This window comes from Pantherophis guttatus, chromosome 1 (genome assembly GCF_059756535.1).
Source record: "Pantherophis guttatus breed Tessera chromosome 1, ASM5975653v1, whole genome shotgun sequence".
In the NCBI taxonomy this organism is placed as follows: domain Eukaryota; kingdom Metazoa; phylum Chordata; class Lepidosauria; order Squamata; family Colubridae; genus Pantherophis; species Pantherophis guttatus.
Window position 1 is genome coordinate 174,852,272 of NC_142063.1, and position 26,477 is coordinate 174,878,748.

At 40.1% G+C, this 26,477-nt stretch overlaps 1 protein-coding gene across 4 annotated transcripts in view; it reads right to left on the reverse strand.

Moving 5' to 3' along the window:
• The window catches only part of ERBB4 (erb-b2 receptor tyrosine kinase 4), a 1,174,706-nt gene that overhangs the window by 52,540 nt on the left and 1,095,689 nt on the right, over nucleotides 1-26,477 (reverse strand). For all 4 annotated transcript variants that reach the window (XM_060688174.2, XM_034433703.3, XM_060688175.2 and 1 more), the window contains exons 21-23: nucleotides 24,918-25,073; nucleotides 24,133-24,208; nucleotides 566-712 (exon numbers count right to left, since the gene is read on the reverse strand). In XM_060688174.2, coding sequence (XP_060544157.2) covers nucleotides 566-712; nucleotides 24,133-24,208; nucleotides 24,918-25,073 — 379 coding nt within the window. The remainder of the gene's footprint in view (nucleotides 1-565; nucleotides 713-24,132; nucleotides 24,209-24,917; nucleotides 25,074-26,477) is intronic.

Below are 26,477 nucleotides of genomic sequence, written 5' to 3' on the forward strand. Positions count from 1 at the left end.
CCAGGGGGAGAGCCTTCTCTGTGGCGGCGCCCACCCTCTGGAACAACCTCCCCCCAGAGCTACGTACAATAACAGACCTCCGGATTTTTCGTCGGGCCCTAAAAACCCATTTATTTCAACTAGCTGGGCTGGCTTGAGTCAAATTTTAAACGGATTTTAAATTGGAATGTTTTAATTACGGCCAAAATTTATTTAATTATTTTAAACGGATTTTAGATTTTGTATGTTTTGTATGTATGTCTTGTTTTTACTTTGGCTGTTCACCGCCCTGAGTCCTACATTGGAGAAGGGCGGTATAGAAATTTAAACAAATAAATTTAAACAAATAAATATTATCTACCAACAATAAGGATTCAATTAACACACGGCCCTTCAATCAGATTCATCTCCTTACAAACTTCAAGATGTTAAGGTATACTATTTGATTATAATTAACATAACTGCTTCAATGATGCTTCAAAATGGCCGCATTGCTACAAAGGATTTGTGACAGCCAGCTGCAAGGGAAACTCTTTCAGTAAAACTCGCCCATCCAAAAAGCTAGAATCAAATTAAAGTTACTCACATTTCACCATTACCATGTAAACATCAATGGTGCAGATAGGAGGCTGCGGTAATCGCTCTCCTTTCTCTAACAAGTCAGGAATATCTCTTGTTGGAATCCCATCATAAGGCTTTCCACCAAAGGTCATAAGTTCCCAAATGGTGACACCTAAAGCAAAAGTGAGAATTCTTACAATAGTCCATGCAAACCTGAAACACATAATCATTATAGGGGCAATTCTTGTTAAAAATATGCAAAACAGACTTTTTCCATGAGTCAAAAGATAAAATAGAAGACAAGTGTCCATACTGTACATGTATCACTTGGCATCCACTATCACTCAAGTATCTCTACTCCTTTTACTCATCCTTAGCACTTTCTTTGCCATTCCTTTCTCTTGAACAACGCTCCATGACATGAATAATTGAGCTTTTGCATGTTAAATCTTCTGAGCATTTTAAGCATTGCAGCACTGCATGGTGGATTGAGACCATAAATTTTAAAATCTGTATTTAATCTATCCTAACCTGAAACTGTAAGGCCATTGTCAAAATCAAGATATAAAAAATACATGAAACATATGTAAGGCCACTCTCTAAAGATCCCTTAGAAGGACTTTTCCTTTCTTGATCTTAGAGAAAGCTTAGATCTCAGAGAGAAAATCTAATGTTGGATATCACTTTCTGATTCCTGGAAATCTTCTGAGGCTTTCTTTCCAACATTTTCTTTCCAACACTTTTAACACTTTCACGTTAAAAGAAAAAACCCAAAGGAAAGCATTCATCACAATCAATCAAATTTTTATTATGGTCAAAGCCCATCAAAAGGAGGATGGTCAATTAAAAAGCATAAAAATACATGAGATTATAAAAAATAATTATTTTAAAAAGCTAAAAAATATAAAACGGAAAGGTATATATAAAAACAAATATGTAAAAAGAATCTAAAAGGAGGGGTAGGAGCATTAGTTGGAGGTAGGAGAGGATAAAGTCTGTATTTGCAGACTAAATCTATTACAGTAGAGAGCACTCTTAGAATGATGAACTAGATGCCCATTAAGACTAGTTTATGGCACAGGCTATTATCTGATGAATTTTAAACACTGCTGTGTAGAACTTCACAACATTACATGTTGTAGCAGATTAGTATCTGAAACAACAGGGAGGTGTAGAAATGTCCTATGTACCCTGTGCAATATTGGTGAGATGAGGCTAGTATGAATGTTTCTGTAGTATAGACACTATAGGAGTACATGTTCTGTTGTTTCCACATGTCCAGAGTTGCAGGGTCATTGCCTCTCTGGGTTGGGAATCTTCCTGTATTAGCCTTCAAGAACAGCTGAGAGAAGGACATGACATCATGTCAGAGCAAAGTTACTTCTGGTTAGGTACTTTGAGCTTAGTATACCATAGAGAAGGCAGTGTACCTATAGGATTCATTGGCAATAACGGCTGGGGATTTGACTAGACCCAATTGGCACTCTGTGTCGGCTCCCCAGTGTTTAATGAGAGCCTGATTGTATCCATTTCTGAATAGAAGATCTGGCGAGAAGCCCAAGGGTGAGATTTTAGTTGTCACTGTCTTTTTCTATGTGAATGAAAATCATCCTCATTGATAATGAGGCAAGGCCAAGGAGAAAAGAGAATAGTTTGAGCCAGTAATTGAGTATGGAATATAGCCACCCATATTCTAGCATTCACTTTCACATGTCCTGTCTCTAGTCTCAAAGTGCCATTAGAGACACATGTCTCTAATGGCACTTGAAAAGCTGATCTTAAGAAATTTAGATTGAACAAATGCTAGTATAAAATAGTAGCATCATAAAGACATTGTGCTAGTTGCTTGGCTCTGAATAATTTTGAGTGCTGAAGGAGTATGGAATGGATCAGTGGTGGGTTCCAACTGGTGTTACCACCGGTTCTCTTCGCGCTTGCGCTTTGCGCACAATCAGCTGAATAGGTTGTAAAAAAATGCTTTAAAAAAGTAAAAAAAAAAAGTTGGCCACACCCACCCAGTCACATTACCCCCCCCACCAAGCCACGCCCAGAGAACCGGTAGTAACAAATTTTACATTTCACCACTGATTGAGACGTATAACAGGAGGCAATACAAGGATTATCAGAGGCAAGGAAAATATAATTTGAAGTGAGTGAATGCTGAGAAAATTACTAAAGAGGCCAAAGAGAGGGAGAGGGAGTAATTGCTATTTTTGTCTCTTTGTAAGTAAATAAGCAAACAAAGTTGACCTAAAATTATTTCTTTTCTAATTCAGAGCATAAGATGTTATTAACCACATTTCCATTTATTAAGAACAAATGAGACCTACATATTTTTTGCTTTATTTTAATGATAATTTAAAATATGTCATTAAGCAAGGAAGCACATCTTACAAAGCATCACATCTAGCAAGCTGTCACATTTAACTTCCAGAAGCAACACAACCACATATACATAAACATACAAACACACTAGGATTTCTACGAATTTATATAATACATTCATTATTCATCTTTCCCTAGCATGATAAGCTATATTTTGCTTGGATTTATTGAGTTCCACTGTACACTGTACACTATCCTCAAGTTACAGGTACAACATGCAAGCCAGGGGGAGAGGAAAAGCCTGATCTGGAAAGAGTCTGGGTGGAGTGAGGATGGAAGACCTTCCCCATAATGGACCATTGGTGTGAAAAGGCTAGCCTGTTAAGAAGAAAAGACCAGGTGCCAGGGGCTCTTTCTGAGAGAATGTTTGCTGTAAGCAGAAAGCGTAGAAGGTGGAGCAGGAGATATTGAATACTGTAAGAGTCAAGAAAAGAGAAAAGCAGAGGAAAAAGGCTTCTTTCTCACAGTCAGAGGTATCACAGAGGTGAGGATAAGCTGACGTGGGATAACAAACATCCTGCCTTTCTGAGATCAGGCAGGAAAAGGATACTGAAGAGCCTACTGTAAAAATAAGAGAAAGGAGGCTGACCAAGATATGCCATGTTTCTTTTTGGGTTTTTTTTTCATTCTCAATATACTAACATAGGGGACGGATGGGCGGACACACATTTATTTATTTATTTATTTACTTTTTAAATTTTTATACCGCCCCCTCTCCCGAAGGACTCGGGGCGGTGAACAGCCAAAATTAAAAACACACAATACAAATATTAAAATACTTTAAAACGAAATTAAATTTATCTTTGGCTTCCCCAATTTAAAACCCCTTACCCATAAAATTCCCAATTAAAAGATTTTTAACCCAGCCCGGCTTGCTGAAATAAAAAAAGGCCCGGCGGAAGGTACAGAAGTCCGGGATCAGTCGTATCCCTGGGGGTAGCTCATTCCAGAGGGCGGGTGCCCCCACAGAGAAGGCTCTTCCTCGGGGGGTCGCCAGCTGACATTGCCTGACAGACGGCACCCTGAGGAGGCCCTCTCTGTGGGAGCGTATTGGCCGGTGGGAGGTTATCGGAGACAGAAGGTGGTCTCGTAAATAACCGGGCCCTAAATCATGGAGCGCTTTGAAGATGAGAACCAATACCTTGAAGCGCACCCGGAAGACCACTGGAAGCCAATGCAGCTCGCGCAGGAGAGGTGTCACGTGGGAGCACCATGTCGCCCCCATAAGTACCCGCGTGGCTGCATTCTGCACCAGTTGGAGCCTCCGAGTGCTCCTCAAGGGGAGCCCCATGTAGAGAGCGTTGCATAGTCCAGGCGGGAAGTAACAAGGGCATGAGTAACCGTGCATAAGGAGTCCTGATCCAGAAAGGGGCGCAACTGGCGTATCAGGCGAACCTTATAGAAACCCCCCTGGCCACGGCCGTCATATGCTCTTCTAAAGACAGCCGTGTGTCCAGGAGGACACCCAAGTTACGCGCCCTCTCCGTGGGGGCCAATGTCTCACCCCCAATAGTCAGCGATGGCACCAGCTGACTATATCGGGACGCCGGCAGCCACAGCCACTCAGTCTTGGAGGGGTTGAGTCGGAGCCTGTTCCTCCCCATCCAGACCCGCACGGCCTCCAGGCACCGGGACATCACTTCAAGGGCATCGTTGGGGTGGTCTGGGGTGGAGATGTACAGCTGGGTGTCATCAGCGTACAGATGGCACTGCACCCCAAAACCATGGATGATCTCGCCCAGAGGCTTCACATAAATGTTGAACAGGAGAGGCGAGAGGACCGACCCTTGTGGCACTCCACAAACCAGGTGCCTTGAGGTCGACCTCTGCCCTCCAGCCAACACGGACTGCGACCGGTCGGAGAGATAGGAGGAGAACCACCGTAAGACAGTGCCTCCCACTCCCAATCCCTCCAACTGGCGCAGCATGATACCATGGTCGATGGTATCAAAAGCTGCTGAGAGGTCTAATAGGACCAGAACAGAGGAGCAACCTCTGTCCCGAGCCCTCCAGAGATCATCTACCAACATGACACATGGCGCACACATACCTGCTTATTGACTACAACGTATTTTTGTTTCTCAGGCTTTCCCATTTGGGATTACCTCTTCAGGAAAAAAAAAGTTTTGACAGTTTGCATATTGGTAAAACGTTGCCAGCTTTTAATGAGCACACATTAGGGAAAGAAAGCAATCATTTCTTATAATTTATTCATTTCTGTTCTTGCCAAACGCCTCTTCTTTTTGATGGATCTTTGATTCCGTATTGCTCCAGGCAATGCCATTTCCTGTGCAGTCCCATCACTCAAGGGATGAATACTGCAATTTGAGGCAAAGTTACAGGCCTTCACTAGTAAGCTTGGCTCCTTAGAAGGCTCTCCTAATTTTAAGAAGAAATTGGAACTGAGATGAGTTCCAGTGCCTTCTTTAAAAAATTCCCAAATGTGCATCTCAACACTCATCATTTGGAAAAATAATTTTTTAAAATTGTTTGTTTTTCTGCCTTGGAGTCAGTGTTGGCTTGTGGGTTAGTCCCTGCAGTTTTCTTGGCAAGGTTTCAGATGTGGTTTGCCCATGCCTGATTCATAGAACTGTGAGAGAGTCACTGGCCCAAGGTCATCCAGCTGGATTTGTGTCCAAGGCAGGACTAGAATTCATGACCTTGGGTTGCTAGCTTGATGCCTTAATTACTACAACCAAACTGTTCAAATAAGGATTATAAGCTTTCTTTTTTTTTTTTTACTCTAGCTCCCACCCATGAGCCTCATGGTTCCTGTATTTTCTATATTTTCTGGAAGAAGGCAATGAAGCTGCCACAGGCACTGATTCCACCATGCCAAAATAACTCAGAAATTAGTTAGGTTTGGAGAGACTGGTCCCTCTGGTCTGCTGAAGACAATTTGCAGTACCTCTCAGATTCTATTTTGTGGAGACAGCTATATAAAGGGAGCACCTACTCTGTAAATCCTTCTGGATGCAGGTGTCAGCATTCCATTGAATTTTTCCCTCCTCAAAAGTCCTCTGGACAAAGAATTTTATGAAGTCCATGGGAGGGAAAAATATAAAGGTTCACCTTCTCATTGCTGACATGTCAGTCCAGGTTGGACTCTTGTATGCTTAAGCTAGTATTAAGAAAAGATGTTGTATTCTACATATTTAAAATAATGCACTTAGACAAATGGCTGTGACTATCCTATGTGGAGCCACAGCTATCCAAGCTCAATTCTGATTTGCTTCTTTCCTTTCTAATTTTGTGAAAAGGCTTTCCTGGGGCTTCCTGCCTTCTTGTACTGAACTGGCAGTCCTTTGGATGTCTTGGTGTCCAGGGCAGGACTACACATTGCTCAGCCATCAGAAATTCTTTGCTGAGTCCTTGTATCTTATCAGACTCGCAGAAAAAACAACAGAAACAAATAAAGGAATTTGCAAGAAGCAAGAATAGAATTTAAATAGAAATGATACTAAATTAAATTGAATTAATTAAATTAAATTAAATTCAAAATCCATTTTTACAGAAAAATTAAGACCTGTCATCACTCTCAAAAATAAAATAAAAAAGTAAATGTGTTATATGTACATATTTCTTCTTCACACCCATACATCTGCAAGCTAAATGTAAGACATTGATCTTATTTACACACATTGACTGCAACAAGGGAGCTATTGTTCCATGACAGAATCCCACAAAGTTGCTCCAAATATATTAGCAGCACAATTATTAACACGGAAGAGACTCTGTTTGCTCCATTTGACTTATAATTATGAGGTTTGAAAATGTGCTTTCTTGATGTAGGAAAGTATGATACAAAGAACTCTTCCTGATAAAGGCCTCCTTTTGATTTTTAATCACATAGTACCATAACCACTGCATGCAACTGAATTACATTTCTATTCCAGTCCCATTTTAGCCATGGATACAAATTTCAATAATACTGCCAATCAAGTTCCTTTTGAAATGGGAAAGTATTGCTATTTTGCACTTCATTTCTGTCTCAGCCAGATGCTGACTTCTATCAGTGCCCTATCACTGGGTATTATTTTTGGAACATCCCCTCTCTTCCTGTTCCCTCTTGGATGCAATCAAGTATCATCACTCTGCATAGCCTCACTCTGTTCCATGTTCTCTTCCCCTCCTTCTGCCAAGCATTTTTGGGATGATAGAATCTGGCCTAATTACAGAGTAAATCTCTCCTTCTCCCATTTCCTTTTAAAATCGATCATTTACTTACAGGCCAGTTGAGTAGTTTCTCTTTGTGGAATGCCTATCAGAGACACATTGGTATGCCAGCATGGCATCACTAAGCATTTCACCATGACTCCTAAAGGTATGAGCCATGATAGTGACAACCCACCTGTTTTCTTGCTTAAAAACACCAATTCTCCTTCACATACACCACACCTACTCCAACCTTTTCTCATAGCAAAATGTACATCTCTACATATAAAATTATTAAATATTAGCAATGCATTTGTGGGCCTGGCTGACTCAGCATTTTAAAGATACCAAGTTTCATTAATGTCAACAACAGTGAACAGAAGAATGGATAATGAGAAGAGTTTCGACTAGTGTTATTGGTTCTGTTTAAATGTACTAACAGGGTGATACTGCAGTGTTCCGAATTCCACTATCTGCCAGCATTGAGATAGAAAGGACTAGGTTTGATTAACTGAAAAGCTGCAAGTTCTACAAATAATATGATCATATCAATCACATTTAATGTAAATCACAATCACATAGCTGAAAATAATGAAGACAATGAAGATGAATCTCAAGTGAATTTTAAACTGGATTTAGAAGAATAGATAATGAATAAGCTCAAAGATATCCATGAGGAGAGAGGGGTAGTCACGATCAAAGCCCCACCAGTTTTTTACTTGCATTATTACACTTTAACTTATTTTATCCTCTTCCCCCAGAAGATGCCCATGGATCAGATGGTGGTTTGCAAGATAATGTCTACATATCTTTATTGACTGAACTGCTCTTCCAAACCTCATAACAAATTACATGCATGTGCAAACACACTGTCAGATCCGTGTATCGGTCATTCTTCATGGAAGAAGGGGGAGGATTTGGAGTTGCCACATTTAGTTCTTTTTCCTATGTGTCCTAAGTATCCTATTTCCTGCCTGGTCCTCTTTGTATAAATTTTAACCTGGTTTATAACCATTGCCTGGCGCTAGGAATGCCTGGAGAATTCTCACACTTTGGGAAATGAAAGGGGAGGGGGGGACCGAGTGGATTGCAAGATGACCCTGAGAAGCTCTTCTTATCTGTTTCTCAGAGAGGCTGGTTCAATTCATCTTCACACTGCAGATTGGTCAGAGTCCATATCAGACAGTGGGGAGGGGGTTCCTAATTTCCTTTATCCTGAACTGCATGCCCTGAGGGACCCCAGAGCCTGCTCTGAGTTTTGACTTGCTTTCATCCCTTTCAATAAAAGGCTCCTTTTGAAATACAAAGTTCTCAAGAGTTCATACTTTCTTGGAACTGGGGGAGAAGCTGGTCATTACACACACTCACTCATTCACTCAGAGAGGGAGGGAGGGAGGGAGAGAGGGAGGGAGGGAGGGAGAGAGGGAGAGAGGGAGGGAACATATGATAAAGAGCTAGTATTTTAATAAAGGAGGAAAAAGGCTTATAGCCAATTTAAAAAAACCTATGTACACTGAAAACCCACATAGGAAATAAGCATAATAGTCAATAAATTAAAAGTAGGATAGTGGCAGCCATGTATTATTAAGACATTCAGTGTTATAACACTAAACTAACAGATTTGTTGTTTCTCATTTAAGAGGCAGTAGGAATAAGGCTGTGATTTAATAAAGGCATCCTAATAGTAAGTCCCAATGTACTTTGGTTTACCTATGAGCAAAGTTAAATAGGAAGAGGCTACAAATCCAGACTTTAGATTAGATTAAAAGTTCATGTTGGACAGTTTTCCAGAGTATAATTAACCATTGCCAATGAACATAGCTAGGTTGCAAAATGAAGCAATAATAGAAGGGGCAGAACATGTATTTTACAGATTAGCAATTTAAACCACAATGTTTAGCTTTCTTAGCTACAGAGAATATGAAATTAACTGCTTTGGAAAACAGTTGGATAAAATATTGGATAAAACACATTGTCTCTGATGAGACTTCAGCTACTATAGTGGAATATACAGTATTATATAGGGTGGGTTTTTTGGTGTTTTTTTTTTTTTTGCATTACTGCATCAGAGGTTTATAGCTTCTTAAAATTCAATTCTGTTTAACAAAAGGGACAGATAAATCATACTAAAACAAGTCAAGTCGTTGTTCAAGTGGCCAACAACAGGCACCAATAAAATTAGCTTGACATTCTAATTAATTACATTAACCAAATTCCATAGATATGGGTTTATAGATGTACCTGAGCTTTTTTATAAAGGCAAGGTTGCTTGTGAAATTCCCATGTTAGTTTTTCCAGCTCAAAGCTTAATCCTCCAATCCTGTATTTATTCTATGATGTGATAATTTATCAATTATGGGATAAAACTCTTCTATTTCTATAAGATGGTATCATCATCTCAATATTCATATATTTTAAACATATGTCATATTTTTCGGACTATAAGACGCACCTTAATTTTTGGGGAGGAAAACAAGAAAAAAAGAACTCTGCCTCTGCCTACCAGCATCAGGATCAGCAGCGTCCTCACTTCCACTCAGATTTTGATAATGAGTAGCACAGATCTTTTTATCTGTTTAAAACAAATCCTATCACTCTACACACATTTAACTGGAGTGGGTGGGGTGGGGGATGATTTTCATGGGGGCAGAAGAGGGATTTGGCACTGAAGGCTCCACTCTCGAGATTCCCCCGTCTTCCTACCTATAGCTGTAGGCGTTGAAAGCCTGGTTTTCTCGCAGCAAGGGCCGATAGAGATGCAGCACTTCAGTCTTCCTCGACACTGCAATCTTGTAAACATGGTGCCGGGCTTCCCGGCAAGTCCCCTGTGCCTTTGCTGCCTCAGTCGGAGCCTGATTCTGGAAGCGGCCCAGGGAAGTGCAGAGGTTGGGACTCGTTTGTCGAAGCAGGTGTTGCACAGGGGGCGTAAGGCAAGGTGCCGCCATCCAAAAACACTATTGCTGCGATCTCTGCTGCCTGGAACTGCCCGAAAACATCATGCCTCCTGTCACGAGTGTTTCCAGGATTGCTGTGGCCATCTGCCTACTCACAAACAGTATGGTTTTAATCAAGCCATCTGCTGTTGGCAATTACCTGCAAGCCTTCCCCGCCCTAGTTAATTGCAGGTTGACTCCCTATATAAGCAAGGACCTTTTGCTTGCTACTCGGGCCTAGTCTGATCTAGGCCTAAATGCACAGCTCCTGCAGGAAGCTTGTTGCAACGCCGCAGATGGGAGAAGAATGCAGATAAGGAATCCAGACGCCGCTACAGAGAGACTCCCACGGATGCTTGCCTTTTGCTGTTTTGTAGCACGCAAGCTATCATCGGGACTGCTGTTGCTGGACCTTCTTCTTCCCACAAGCTTCAAGCAATGTTTGCTTTTTGAACTGTTTTTACTTCAGGTGACTTTCAGCTGTGAAGCTCGTGCTGCTCCCATTATGATTGCCTTGATGATGTATCGACGCCGAAGCTGCTTACCTTCATGCTAGCTTTATTCTTTGTGAACTGCTTTGGTATTGTGGAGAGGGATCTAGGGAGATAGCCTTGTTTCACATACCCAGATAAGACTTTGTTTTTAATGTGTTTTCTTAAAGACATAGTGCCTTTTAAATGTTTTAAAGTAAATTATATTTTTACACAAGATGCCTCTGTCAGAATCATTTCAGTCTCAGTGTGTTTACTCATGAGCTGGTTCACGGTCCGGGGTACCCCTCAACCCCATTTCGTCACAGTTGGTAGCAGAGGATGGTTTAACGAATTTACGCTCATGTGGTAACGCGCTAGACTGAATGTCTGCAGTTGAATAGATGTTGACTAGGGCAGCAGCAGCAGCACAAAGTATGAAGTCACAAACTGGACTGTCTGGGGCTCAGGCCAAAAATGTTTTGGCTGAAAAACCCCAAACTCTAATTGACTTAGAGAATAGTGGAGCTATAAGTTTTGGAGCAGAGGCCTCAACTCCTGAAGGGCCTAAGACAGTGAATAAACCATCATCACCAAAAGAAGTAGAGACTGGAAGAACGCCACTTCAGGTCTTGAAAACAAATACAGAGGTGGATGATGAGTTTAGGAAGGCAATCCTTCAGTTTTTAGGTTTGCCCACAGTAAGTCAGAACCCGACTGCTGATTCTAGTGAATTATTACAGAATTCAGCCGTGAAAGGAAAGAAGATCGAAGTCCTACAAAACACCGGATCGGTAAGAGACTTTCAATCTTTTCCTAAAACCCCCACCTCAGACCATAAGTGGGTAATGGGGGATAACAGACTGCCTGATTCAAATGTTCCTGCTTCTTTGTTAAACCAGCATGGCCAAGTTGACATTGCGCCACCTGCTGTTGAAGCCATCATAGATCAGGCTATAAAGACTTTAGCTCCCTTGATGACATCAGTGACTTCTGCTAAAAATTTAAGAGACTCTCATGTTGAGCGTAAGGTTGCAAGTGTGATAGAGACTTTGGCAACCATTTTAGGCGATGGTTTGCAGGCACCATCGGCTCAACAAATAGGAGCTGCGCATCCCAAAGCCCCCCTGATGTCTGCGACTAATTCAGCGCACGCCACGAGTGGGATATATCCATCCGTGATGACATCGACATCCAGGACAGTTCCGGAGGCTACCTCAACTGAAGATAGGAATTTGGGAGCGCGTCCAAAAATTCCTAGAGATGTGCACCAGAGAGGACCCTCGAGTTTTTGTGATCAAGCCAGGATGAGTTTTGCATCCGCACAACGTGAAGTTTTAATCCCTCCCATTGGGGAGGAACGATTGTCAGAATGCCAGATGGAAGACACTGTGCTGTGTGCTTCCATTCCAATGCCTTATTGCCCGTTCCAGGACGGACCACATTTTGAACATCAATTAATGTCTATTTCCATGTTTAATAATGTACAGGTCCTTCCTCCTAATTTTAAAAGTTTAAGTGTGGGTGGAGGAAATTTTAAGGAATGGGTTAAAAGTATTCAAGTAATTTTAATGAAAGAAAATGTTTTATCGTTGCTGTTAAAACCCCCACCTAGACCATGGTCCTTAGAAGTTGATATTTTACACCATAAGGCCTTTTGTATTTTATTGATGTCCATTAACCCTGCACTATATCCCAGTATACCTAGTAACCTGACCGTAACAGAAGTTTGGGTGAAACTACATAAGCTATTTTGTTCAAAAAGCTCCCATGTTACAAACAGAGTTTATAGGGAGTTCTATTCCGCAAAGTTGAAGGCGGGAGTAGATATTAATGAACACTTATGTGAGTTAAACAGGTTAAGGCAGGAATTGATGTTGAGGGGGGAAACAGTGTCTGAACAAACCCTCATTACTGTTATACTCAATTCCCTTGACCCCAGCTGGGATAATTTTATATCGCAATTGGATAATGTTAGTTGTAATAACTTATCTTTAGAAGTGTTATCTGGCAGACTGATTGCTGAAGATAACTTGCGAAAATGCAGGGCGGCTTTTCACAAAAAGGAAAAACCTTTAAGAAGGCCCGATAGTTCAGATAGAGCATATACTATCGGAGAATGCTTCAATTGTGGTTCAAGAGAACATTATAGAAGGGATTGCCCACAAAATGTGAATGCTAGGGCATGTTCAAAGGCACCTTCTGATAATAAATGTAAAAGGAGGTCATTGCCTCCTGGTAGAAAGCCAAGTATAGATGTTCCTAACCACAGAAGGGGTAAAAAGCCAAATGGAGGCAACAGAGGGAACAATCCCAGGTTTAATGATAGCTCTGTAGGTATAGTGGAAACTACTGAGTCAGAGCTTACAAGGGAACAGCGGAAGCAACTATGGTTAATGGACAGTGGAGCCAGTAACCATGTTGTCAGTGACCGAAGGTTGTTTGCTAATATGAGAAGGCATCAATCCATGGTCAAAGTTGCAAACGGTAAAAAGGTGAATGTTGTTGGCATTGGAGATGTTTATATCTCTGGGATAGGGAAGATTCACGGAGCATTGTATGCACCAGAGATAGATCATAATCTGCTAAGCCTGATGAGGATATCTGAGAACCCTAGAGTGGAGATTCTGTTCTCAGGAGGAACAGCTGTGATCAAAAACAACAAATGTGTGATTGGGGAGGTTTTGAAGATAGGTGGCTTGCCTCATTATTCCCCCAATACGAATGCTGAGTCCTGCAGTGATAGCAATTATGTTATCTCAATTGGTAGTAACAATGAATCACAGTTAGAACTAGGTGATGAGGATCAGGACTTTCACCAGAGGAAGCCTTGTAAAGACAAATGTAAAGTTAATAAAAAGTTTTTAAATTTTAACTTAGAGTTAGATAGTAGGAAACCTGAAAATGCTAATGCAATTGCTACAGGTGAGCCGCTACATAATGAATGTGCTCACTTGATGCATCGTAGATTAGGTCATGTGAGTTTTCCTACAGTAAAGAAGGTAACCGAACACTCAAGGGGAACCAAGATCAATGACTGTAACACATTCCTAGACTGTTCAATTTGTAGGAGTGCAAAGTTGAAGGCGAAATCTGCGCCCGAGAAGTCTCAGAGGTACTCTGAACACCCGTTTCAGCTCGTCTACATGGATTTGGTGGGTCCATTCGCACCTTCCGTGGGTAAGAGACGGTACTTTCTTACCATAGTAGACGACCATAGCAGATTTGGATTCGTTTTTCCCCTAATGTCCAAGAGTGAAACGTTGACTAAGTTTAAGGAATTTTGTAACTTAGTCCAGAACCAGCACCAGGTCAGAGTTAAGAAGATCTTAACCGACAGGGGGACTGAATTTAATTCCAGGCAGTTCTCCGGCTGGTTAAGGAGTAAGGGTATAGTCCACTTACGCACCGCGCCTTACTCTAAGTTTCTAAATGGCGTTGCAGAACAGCGCAGCGATGTATTACAAACTATGATGCGGTGCGCCCTACAGGATTCCGGACTAGACTTCGCGTACTGGGTAGAAGCCGTTAGGTACGCGAATTACACCTTGAACCGAGTGTGGTCTCGTGTAGTGCAGAAGACCCCCATACGAGGTGCTATACGGCCATAAGCCTAGCTTGGCACACCTCCACGTTTTCGGGGTGATGGCCCATGTTCATGTCCCGAAGGAGCTCAGGAGAAAGGGAGACCCAATCTCTGTTAAATTGAGATTTGTTGGTTATGAGCAGGGCTCCAAGGCATTTAGGTTTGCCTACCCTAACGGGAAATTAATGATATCAAGGTCTGCCACTTTTCACGAAGGGGCCAACTGGAGTAAAATCCATGCCAATGAGATTCTTTCTAGTTTGGTATTTGTTCTGAACATATTCTATCCACCTTTTCCATTCCCATTCATAAGTCTCTTGTGAACAGTCTTTTAAATATGCTGAAATCTTCGCCATCTCTGCAAAACTAGCCATCTTCAAAGTCCATTCCTCGATAGTGGGCAAAGCTTCATTCTTCCAATATTTACCTATCAACAATCTTGCTGCTGTTATCATATACAATATCAATTTTATTTCACCCCGTGTAAAACCCTTAACTATACCCAATAAAAACAACTGTGGAGAAAATTGAATTTTTTTCCTCAAAACATTCTGCATGACCCACCAAATTTTTATCCAGAAAGCCTTAACTTTCCTGCAGGTCCACCAAACATGATAATACGTAGCATCTGAACATTCACATCTCCAACATTTTGGCTGAACATTAGGGTACATACATGACAACTTTTTAGGATCTAAATGCCATCTATAAAACATTTTATAAAAATTTTCTCTCAGGTTTTGCGACTGTGTAAATTTAACATTCTGTACCCAAATTTTTTCCCAAGTTTCCAGCATCACTGGTTCTTCAAAATTCTGTGCCCACTTAATCATACAATCTTTAACTAATTCCGTTTCTGAATCTCTTTCTAACAAAACATTATAAAGCCTTTTAATATGCATTGGACCTTTCTCTCTTATATGTCTAACCAATTCTTCCTCATGCAACATAATACCAGTTTTTTGATCCTCTTTCCATCTCAGTTGTAATTGATTATATTGTAACCAAGTTAAATTAAACCCTTCATCCAACAGTGTCTGTAATGTCTTCAGCTGCCATCTGCCCGCATCTGTAAAAAGAACCTCTTTATATAAAAACCCCCCGAGTGACATTATATTTGTATTCCACAAAGTATGACCAAGATCCAGCCATAGCGGTATTTTATAATCCCATTTGAATCGGTGCTTCTTCCAAACTCTCATCAAAGAGTCTCTAAGTATATGACTTTTAAATACTTTATCTACTTTGTCGTCATAAAATAAATAAGCATGCCATCCAAATTCAAGATCAAAACTTTCTGCATTCAATATTCCAGTCTTTTTACTTCCAAACCAATCACTTGTTAAAGTTAAAGCTGCTGCATCATAATATAACTGTAGGTTTGGGAGTTTAAGGCCTCCTCTTTCTGGAACATCTTGCATAATTTTCAATTTCACTCTCGGCTTCTTCTCGTTCCAGACAAACTTATTCACACCAGACTGCCAAACTTTCAGTTGTTTGTCACTTTTAAGCACTGGAATCATTTGAAACAAAAACAGAAATCTTGGCAAAATATTCATCTTAACTGCTGCTATTCTTCCAAGTAAAGACAGTTGCAGCTTTTTCCAAATCTCCATATCTTTCTGAACCTCTCGCCACAACACCTCATAATTATTTTGAAACAATTTCATGTTTGATTCTGCAACCTGAACTCCAAGATATTTTACCTTAGGTACAATTTCAAAACCTGCCCTCCGTTCAAGCTCATGTTTACGATCTTGTGTCATATTTTTAACTATCATTTTGGTCTTTTTTGAATTCAGTCTAAAACCTGAAACTCTACCATAGTCTTGTATAATGTCCTTCATCAGGATTGTTGATTCCATTGGTTGTGATAGGGTAACAACCAGATCATCTGCAAATGCCTTTATTCTATAATCCTCTTGCCTTATCATTATGCCTTTCAAAATTTTAGAGTCCCGTATTGTATTTAGCAAGACTTCCAATGTTAAAATAAATAAAAGTGGGGACAACGGACATCCCTGTCTTGTTCCCTTTTCAATTTTAAACTCTGTCGTCAGACTTCCATTAATAATAATCTGTGCCTTTTGCTCTTGATAAATTGCTGAAATCGCCTGTATAAATTGGTCCCCAAAGTCCATCTTTTTTAAAGTCTTTAGTAGAAAATTCCAATCCACTCTATCAAAGGCCTTCTCTGCATCCAAAAAAACCAGCACTGCAGGAATCTGTTTATTCTTATCAAGATATTCCAATAAATCTATTACTTGCCTTACATTGTCCTTCATATATCTGCCCTCTATAAATCCCGCTTGATCCTCATGAATCACCTTTTGAATTACTGGCATCAACCTGTTGGCTAATACTTTCGCATAGATTTTATAGTCTGTATTCAAAAGAGATATTGGTCTATAATTCTCTGGTTTTTTAGGACCGACTTGTTCTTTTGGTATCAGATGGGGGTATTTTACCCCCTTGTTGAATATTGCAAAATAAATCTCTAAGTTGTCCCACCATTTCAGCTTGTAAAGTTTTGTAATACACTGCGGTCAAACCATCCGTGCCAGGAGCTTTGGCTGTTTTTAACTGTTTAATTGCTGCTATTATCTCCTCCTCTGTTATAGGATAATTCATTCTTTCCTTTTGTTGATCAGTAATTTTTGTAACTCTCTTATCATTTAAATATTTTTCTATAAGTCCATTCTGCACCTCCTCTTTGGCATATAGTTTGGTATAATAGTCCACAAAAGCTTCTTTAATTAATTTTTGTTGAGAAATTTCTTTCCCTCCAATATCAATACTATCAATAGTCCGTATACTTTGTTTTTTCCTCAATGTGTAAGCCAACCATCTGCCCGGTTTGTTAGCGTTGCAAAATGTATTATGCTTCGCATATTGTAAGTTTGTTGCAACTTGTTCCGCCATAAGCATTTGAAATTGGGACTTCCGGTTTGCAAGCTTCGGCGACGGCGGTGATTTTTTAAAGACCGCCAGCCCCGCCGCCTGTAGAGCCGCCCCGCGAACGAGGAGCGGCTCGAAAACTCCGAAATCTTGAAGATTGTAGGAGCAGAGACAGCAGGGCACAGGTTGAGCCCCTGTAACCCCCCCCAGGGAATTGCTTCTGGGGGTGAAAACAGGTGTGGCTCCCTCCCAACCTGCGGAGACTCCGGGCGGCGTGGGACGATTCTGCCTTCAGCAGAACAAGCCGGCAGCAGCAAACTTTTAAAGTGAAAGGAACTAACCCTAACAAACAGCGGAAATATCAACTTGAATCCAGAAACTTGAAAATTGCAAGTATTAGTGCTTTGTTGACTTTTTAAATCAAAAGAGAAAGTGAGCGAGTGAAAGTGATTTGAAAAAATATGGCGCCCAGCATTTGAGTTAACGAGCTAGTGAAAGTGGATTTGTGAAGCCTTCCTGCTTTGCTACAAAGTTATAAAGCTGCTACAAAGTTGCTCTATCTAAAGAAAAAATTTCTTTTTCTAAAATTTGACTTTGCTTTACTTCAGTTTCACTTGATTAAATCTGGGGGACTTTTTTAGAAGTTTCTGTGGAAGAGGGAAAGGAAAAAGAACTTCCCTCTTCAGAAAAACTAGCTTACGTGGCACGATGGCTTCAAAGAAGCAGGAAGGGAAGGCAACCGGGGGGGGATCCCCCATACATAAACAAGAAACGCAGCTTCCCTCTGCACAGCAGTTACAGACCCAGAAAAAAGAATTTGATGTGGGAGACTTAAAACAATTTATTTCTAAAACTCTGGATGATAAATTTCTAAAATCTCAACAGGAAATAGATGATAAACTTCAAAAATCACATCAGGAATTTATGCAGGAAATTAATGAAGTTAAAGATATGGTGAAACAGAATCAAAATAAGGTGACCAAAAAAATATCAGAAGTGGCGTCTGGCCTGGCAGAATTTATTGGGAAAGTTGATTTTAAAGTTGAAGAATTTAAATCAGAAGTTAATGTCAAGATGAAAGACAATGATTATAAAATTGATGAAGTTGACAATAAAATGCAGAGAATTGAAGATGAGATTGTTATGATACAATTCCGGGCGATGGAATTCGCCATACGGCTTCGGGGAATTCGAGAGGGGGAGAGACAGGATTTGAGACAAGTTTGTTCTGAAGCCTTGGCCAAGATTCTACAAGTTAATCCTGATGTGGTATTTCACAAAATAGATAAAATTTACAGAGTGAACTCTTGGGTGGCCAGACAAAGACAACTGCCTAGAGATGTGGTCATATACTTTACAGATAGAGAAATTAGAAATGATATCCTGCAAAAATCTTTTCATACTTCTGTACAAGTGGGGGGTTCACGACTTGAAATCTTTAAAGAATTACCTCCTAAAATGTTGAAAGCCAGAAAAGAATTTGGTTTTCTTGTTAAGGAATTGAAAAATTTACAGATACCCTTCCGGTGGGATGCACCAGCTGGGATAATTTTTAGATATAAGGGAGAAGGATATCGGTTGAATACCGTGGAGAAGGCACAACACTTTTACACTACTATTCTTAAGGAAAGAACACCATCTCCACGTACATCCACAGTTTTGGAGATTAAAGAGAGTGAAGAGAGGCAATTGCAAGAACAGTCCAAGCAGGAATTAGAAGTAGTGCAAGGTGCAGAAGGAGGTTTTTTGAGTGAGCCCCTGTTTGATTCTTCTCCAATTTTGGACTTGATTCAGTTGACTGAAGTTAAAGATCAACGTATAACTAGAGCTCAATCTAAGCTACTTAAACAAAAGCAACAACAACAACAGGAAAGACAAGACAAGAAGGCAGTTAAGAGTACTGTACAAGAGAGTGGAGCTATGGGAGGAGCGATATCGAAGCTCTCGGATGAACTTCAAGCATATTGCTCTGTGCTCCAGAAAGAGGCTGATGACCTTTAAGTGTTTATCTTGGAATGTCAATGGGTTGAATTCAGCACAGAAAAGGAAGAAACTATTTACATATTTGAAACAATTTAATAATGATATAATATGTTTACAAGAAACGCATATTACAACTCAAGATCAAAAATATTTGATAAACTCAAAATTAGGAGCACATTTTATATCTTCAACTTCGCAGAAAAAGAATGGTGTGGTTATTTATGTAAATAAAAAGTTAACAGCTAAAGTTATAGAAGCAGATCAAGATGGTAGGTTTGTAGCAATTGAATTGATTACAGCAAATGGCCAAATTCTTTTGATTGGAATTTATGCTCCCAATCAACAACAGGACTATTTTTATAAGATGTTACATACTAAAATATTGCAATGGGACTACAGATCTATTTTAATTATGGGAGACTGGAATGGAGTAATTGATTCTAAACTAGATAAAAAGAGTTTGGCAAAGTCTAGAATTAGACTACCACAGACTTTTTTTGATATGAAAGAAGATATGGAACTAAAAGATGTTTGGAGAATACATAACCCAAAAGAATTGGATTACACTTTCTTTTCTGATAGACATAGATCCTTTTCTAGGATTGATTTTATCCTGTTGTCAAATGATCTACTTGTTAAGACAAAAAGAACAAAGATTTTTCCAAGAACTTTGACTGACCATAGCCCTGTATGGATAGAAATTGAGATGGATAAGGTTGAGAGACGTTCTTGGAGATTAAATGAGAACTTGTTTAGATATGAAAAAAATACAATAGAACTTAAAAAGCATTTGAAAGAATTTTTTGAAATAAATTTGAATAAAGGTACCCCAATTGAAATTGTTTGGGACGCAAGTAAAGCTTATATGAGAGGGGTACTTATCTACATGAACTCTAAACATAGACTGTTCCGACAAAAGAAAAGATCTGAATTGGAAACGGAAATAAAGAATAAAGAACAGTTACTTATTAAAAACCCAACAGATGAAAGAATACGAAGTGCCATGCCAATGAGATTCTTACTCGGAACCCTTCCCGTAGTCGTCATAGGCAATCGGAGGATGTATCGGAAAACCTACCCGAGGATAGGGATACATCTGGTTCTGGGAAGCGTGCATCCCAGGCACCCTTGAAAGGGGTATTGAAGCGCAAGATGGGGGTAGCCAGGAAGGATAGGTGCCCAGCTTCTGAAACGCATAGTGATAGTCACGAGGTAGATGACTCATCGGACGACTCTGATGTAAGTGACTCCCCTAAAGGCAGACCAGTTAGGGTTACCAGGGGCAATAAGCCTAAGAGGTACGACGACTATGTTACCTCAGTCGACCAGGTTTTGGCCACCCCTCAGAGATATGAGGATGTGTTGGCCTTACCTGACCATGAACGACAGAAGTGGCTGGCCGCCATGGATACAGAATTAGACAGCCTGAGAAGGCTCGATGTATTCATGCCAACAAGATTGACCAAGGATAAGAGGGTGACCGGCACCAGGTGGCTTTTCAAGCAAAAGCCCATTGAAGGTGGGGGCTTTATCTATAAGGCGAGACTAGTGGCGCAGGGATTTTCGCAGAGATTCCCTGACGATTATGAGGACACCTTCTCGCCCACGGTGCGCCCTGAGAGTGTGAGAACAGCTCTCACCATCGCTACCATGCGAGGCGAACATGTATATCAGTTCGATATTCAGACCGCGTACCTGCACGCCCAGTTAGACAAAGAGCTGTACGTGAGGATTCCTCAGGGAGTAAGCCATCGGGAAGACGATGTGTGGTTGTTGAACAAGAGCCTATATGGCTTAGAACAATCTGGTAAGCGATGGTACGAGTGTCTCACAAAAAGCCTGAGAGAGATGGGCTTTTTACCATCGTCGGCTGACGAGTGTGTTTTTGTCAAGGAAGATCAGGGCATTAGGGAAACAGTACTGTTGTACATTGATGACATACTATATATTTGTAGATCAGAGAACAGGCTTAAGAAGTTCTCTGAGGACCTAAGTAAGAGTTTCGCCCTAAAACCATTAGGTCACATTAGCAAATTTTTAGGGGTGCAATTCGTAAAAACCGAGAAGGGGTTTCGGCTCTCTCAGGAAGATAAGATTCAGGAATTGCTTAAAAAGTGTAGCATGGTAGAGGCGAAGCCATGCGATACCCCTATGGCAACAGACTTCCTTAAGAATATGTACACTGAGAGCACGGAGTTTGAGGATAAGACCCTTTACAAGTCCGTGATTGGGTCATTGTTGTACATTGCAAATTGGACTAGACCGGACATCAGTCTAAGTGTAAATGTGTTATCTAGACATTCTGAACATCCCACACAGTACCATTGGAGCAGAATCAAACGACTCCTGAGATATTTAAAAGGTACTGTGAACTATTCATTGTTATTGGAACCAGAAGCAACTAGAGAATTAAGATTGAGTTGTTTTTCGGATGCCGATTGGGCAGGGGATGTTAGATCTAGAAAAAGTACCTCGGGGTACATTGTATACCTAAATAGTAGCCCCGTGTATTGGTACTCTGGGAAGCAGAAGTTAATTGCAACTTCCACAGCGGAAGCTGAGTATGTAAGTTTGTCCAAAGCTTCCAAAAACCTAGTTTGGTTTGATGATCTTCTGGTAAGCTTATGGAGGCAGCCCATGCAACCTATAAAAGTCTATGAGGATAACATGGCTGCCATTAACATATCGGAAGCCGATGCTGTAGGCCAGAGATCGCGCCATATTGATATACAAAACAAACATGTGAGGCAATTGGTGAAAACAGGTTTCATTGAGACTGTGTATTGTGAAACCAAGGAACAGGTAGCGGATGTGTTTACCAAACCGCTGCCCCGTGATCAACACCTCTATCTTCTGGGAAAAATGTCGATGGCTATGTGAATGTACTCACCATTGATGTATATATGTACCCAATGTAGAATGTATGTTTGTTAACCAGTCAAATAGCCGCAGAGAAGGGGATTGTCACGAGTGTTTCCAGGATTGCTGTGGCCATCTGCCTACTCACAAACAGTATGGTTTTAATCAAGCCATCTGCTGTTGGCAATTACCTGCAAGCCTTCCCCGCCCTAGTTAATTGCAGGTTGACTCCCTATATAAGCAAGGACCTTTTGCTTGCTACTCGGGCCTAGTCTGATCTAGGCCTAAATGCACAGCTCCTGCAGGAAGCTTGTTGCAACGCCGCAGATGGGAGAAGAATGCAGATAAGGAATCCAGACGCCGCTACAGAGAGACTCCCACGGATGCTTGCCTTTTGCTGTTTTGTAGCACGCAAGCTATCATCGGGACTGCTGTTGCTGGACCTTCTTCTTCCCACAAGCTTCAAGCAATGTTTGCTTTTTGAACTGTTTTTACTTCAGGTGACTTTCAGCTGTGAAGCTCGTGCTGCTCCCATTATGATTGCCTTGATGATGTATCGACGCCGAAGCTGCTTACCTTCATGCTAGCTTTATTCTTTGTGAACTGCTTTGGTATTGTGGAGAGGGATCTAGGGAGATAGCCTTGTTTCACATACCCAGATAAGACTTTGTTTTTAATGTGTTTTCTTAAAGACATAGTGCCTTTTAAATGTTTTAAAGTAAATTATATTTTTACACAAGATGCCTCTGTCAGAATCATTTCAGTCTCAGTGTGTTTACTCATGAGCTGGTTCACGGTCCGGGGTACCCCTCAACCCCATTTCGTCACACCTCCGCATGCCTTTTTTTGCCTCGGCATGCCCCGTTTTTGGAATCGGGGAGGAAAGTGTTTTTGGGTGGCAGCGCAGAGGGCGTAAGGCAAGGTGCTGCTGCCCAAAAGCATTTTCCTCCCCAATTCCAAAAACGGGGCATGTGGAGGCAAAAAAAGAGCATCAAGTTTCAGGTGGCGGGCAGCTCCAGCTGGCGCTGCTACCCAAAAACACTTTCCACCTGGAACCACCGGAAAATGCGATGTGTGAAGGCCAACAACTTCCAAAGAGTGGGGGCTGGCGGGACTACATTTGATGTATAAGACACACCCAAATTTTCACCCTCTTTTAGGGGAGGAAATATGAATATTCAACATATTCTTATGTTGAATATAAGAAATGTTAAGTTATGATACACAGCAATTTTTATATATTCAAAATTCAGTAAGAAAAATATTCATTATGAAACCAACGTAGGACAACAAGTGGCAGATTAATATCAGTCACGAAAGACCAGGATCACATGTGAAGTTCTAATTAAACTTATTTACTATTAATCATGCCAATACACAGAAATCTACTCAACTAAAGGTTAGCACTATATCGGCATTAGATAAAGCTCAACAGAATTCAAAAGGGGTGGAGTTAATCCATTTGTGACTATGTCGAGACTCTAGGCTGATTCCTCTTTTGATTCCCCCCTCAGGTTTTGCTATTCCTTCTCCTACAAACAATAAGGCAAAACACTGCCCAAGGGTGGTTTCAACAAGCTGACACAAAGACTTCATGGAAATGCAATTTTTTTCAACATATAAAACAAATACTATACAGAATTTTTTAAAAAATAAACTTCACCTTCTATGTGGAAACAAAATTATATAAGTTTGGTTAACAACATGTAAACTAGGACCATCATTTTCAAGGTCAATTCCCTGCATATCCAGAACCCAGGAAAACATCTTTCACTGCATCCTCTAAGACAGCAGCTCTCAAAGTGTTATTTGGAGACATCCAGGGTCCCCAAAACCCTTTTATAGGCTCCACAAAGTCAAATAATTAAATATTTGAAGCTTTAATTTTTAGTACAGTAAATATTGATATATATTTGAATAATCCTTGACTTATGTCCACAATTGAGGATGGAATTGTGGTTGAAAGTCACTGTGGTCTTAAATCAAGGCATCCATATGACTGAAAGTAATTTTCCAGCCTTTTTTGCAGTGATCATTAAGCAAATGCCATGGTAATTAAGAAAATCATTTTTTTTGCTAGAAACTGGCAAAAAACATAGCGAATTGCAGTTGTGTGTGGATCCTCAATCATTTTTAAGAATGTAAAGGTTTGAGAACTGCTACTCCAAGATATGCTTAATGGGAAAAATTGGGACTCAGAAAACTAGCCAATGGACTACCAGCTTTTTCACATTATTATTAAAAATAGGTCATAAAAAGGTCTTAGCAAATAAATACAATGTTATTATTTACAGAATATAATTCAATATAGATTTTATTTTACCATAGCTCCAAACATCTGTCTGGTGTGTGAATTTCCTATAATGTATGCACTCAAGAGCCATCCATTTTATTGGCATCTAGAATGAACAAAGAGGGAAAAATAAAAAGTTAGCAAGCATAATATTTACTTATTAAATGTCTTTCAAATCAAAATGAAAAACTAGATTTTCAGTTTCATATTCCAAAAGTATTGCTGTTGGTCATCCTTTCAGAGATACCAGTTTCCTTACCTGATACCTCAATGCCTTCAACAATGGCAGAACTTCTAATGTATTGGAAAATGTGTTAAACATTTGGGCGCTTTCTTTAAGCTACCTCATTTGAGGTACGTTGGTTGAAAAAGTTTTGCCCTATGATGCACTGTTTCACCCAGTCAAATAGTTCAGACATAAGAGTTTTTGGTAGTGTACTGATTACATCCCTGGAGCAGGAACAAATTTTTTATGTCTCTAAAAAGTACTGCTAGTGGAACTTAGATATGTATGAACCATGGCCTCTGAAACAAAATTGACTCAAAAAGTCACATTTTTAAGGTAACTTCTGGTTGGTACACATTATAGATTAACAGGTAAAAGAAAGTGGATAGACATTAACACCAAGGATTAGTTGTATTTTGACTTGATCTTTTTCTTTGAAATAAATGTAGGGAAGGGAAATGTGATTCATGAAAGCAATAAATACGCATTCATTAATTTTTTAAAAATCCTTTTTTTTAACATGATCACTTTCCCATTTTATGTTGGATATTAACGGCGTGGTCTATTTTATGAGTTTAAAGAAACCTACCTTTCCACCATCAGCACTATATTCCTTCTCATCACCTTCCAGTAGCCTAGCCAAACCAAAGTCTGTGATCTTCACATGATTTGGAGACTTCACCAAGACATTTCGTGCTGCCAAATCTCGATGAACCAGTCTCCTCTCTTCCAGGTACATCATTCCCTAATAAGAAAAAACATGAAAAAGAATATGTTTGTTATATAATGGTTATCTATGTAATAGGTATTAGAGCTATTTTACAAGCAGCCATTTATTTATTTCATCCATTTCCACCACTTTTCTGGTTTGTTTATTTATTTACTATACTTAACTAATGAATCTCTTTTCCTCCATTCAATCACATCTGACTCTCAGCCTGGAGAAGTCCCTGCAATTTTCTTGGCAAGGTTTTTCAGAAGCGGCTTGCCATTGCCACCTTTTTAGGGCTGAGAGAAAGTGACTGGGCCAAAGTCACCCAGCTGATCTTGTGCCCAAGGAGGAATTAGAACTCCTGAACTCCCGATTTCTAGTCTGTTGTCTTAATTATTACATCCAATTGGTTCTCTTAATGAAATAATAAAATATACAAAATATAATGTGTGATTAGATAGGCTTTTTAAAATTTCTTAAATATAAACATGGCATGGATCAGGATATTTCAGGAGGGAACTTCATAAGACTGCCACAAAGAAAGCCCTTTTCTGGTGTCTGCCCACTAGTTGATTATGGTGATGTGCCCAGGGGCTTGAAACAGTCTTATTCAGCAAATTCACCTGGGTGTAGGAGATCCTTCAAGTAAACTGGATTGAAACTGTTTTGGTTTATTTTTAATATTAAATATTGCACCTCAAAAGAAACTTACAAGCAGTACACTTTATACAAAACAAGTTTAATGTGATCTGATTATTTCCTCCACCTGCCCCCACAGATATAAAAGAGCTACATTTTATGCAATTTCTGAGTCATCTTGAAAGGCAGCCCCATATACAGACTATAATAGTCATTTCTGGATGTAATTAGATCATGCAAAATTGAGATCACATCTACTTGACCTAGTTGAGTTCAGAGCTGATGACCTAAGACAGATAGAAAAACACCTCTAGCAGCAGTATTTATCCAAATAGGACAAGTCCAGAAGGACCCTGAGTTATAATCCAGTCCTTCAGGAAAAATACCAGTTTAATTCTTGAAGTTATATTAGCCATTTTCCATATCCAAGCTTTAGCTTTTTTAATTCTCAATATATCTAATATTGCCTCTAAACACTATTTATGAGATCCATAATCTTTCTGGAATTGTTGATACTGCAGTCCAAATTGTTGATACTGCAGTCCACCATCAGTTACCGGCTTCACATAAATACTATGTGATATTATGATATGTAAAATAAAATAGAATACTGTGCTACTAAAGGCCACGGGGCAGATCATTTTCCCACTCCCCTTCCACCCTACCCCCCAATTTATTCTGGATGATTGTCCAAAGTTTTAGAGCTAATTAGCCTTAGAGGATAGAAGAGGAGATCACTCTTCCAATTTTACAGGTAGCAGAGGAGGAGGCAGAGGACTAGCACCAGAAACCCTTACG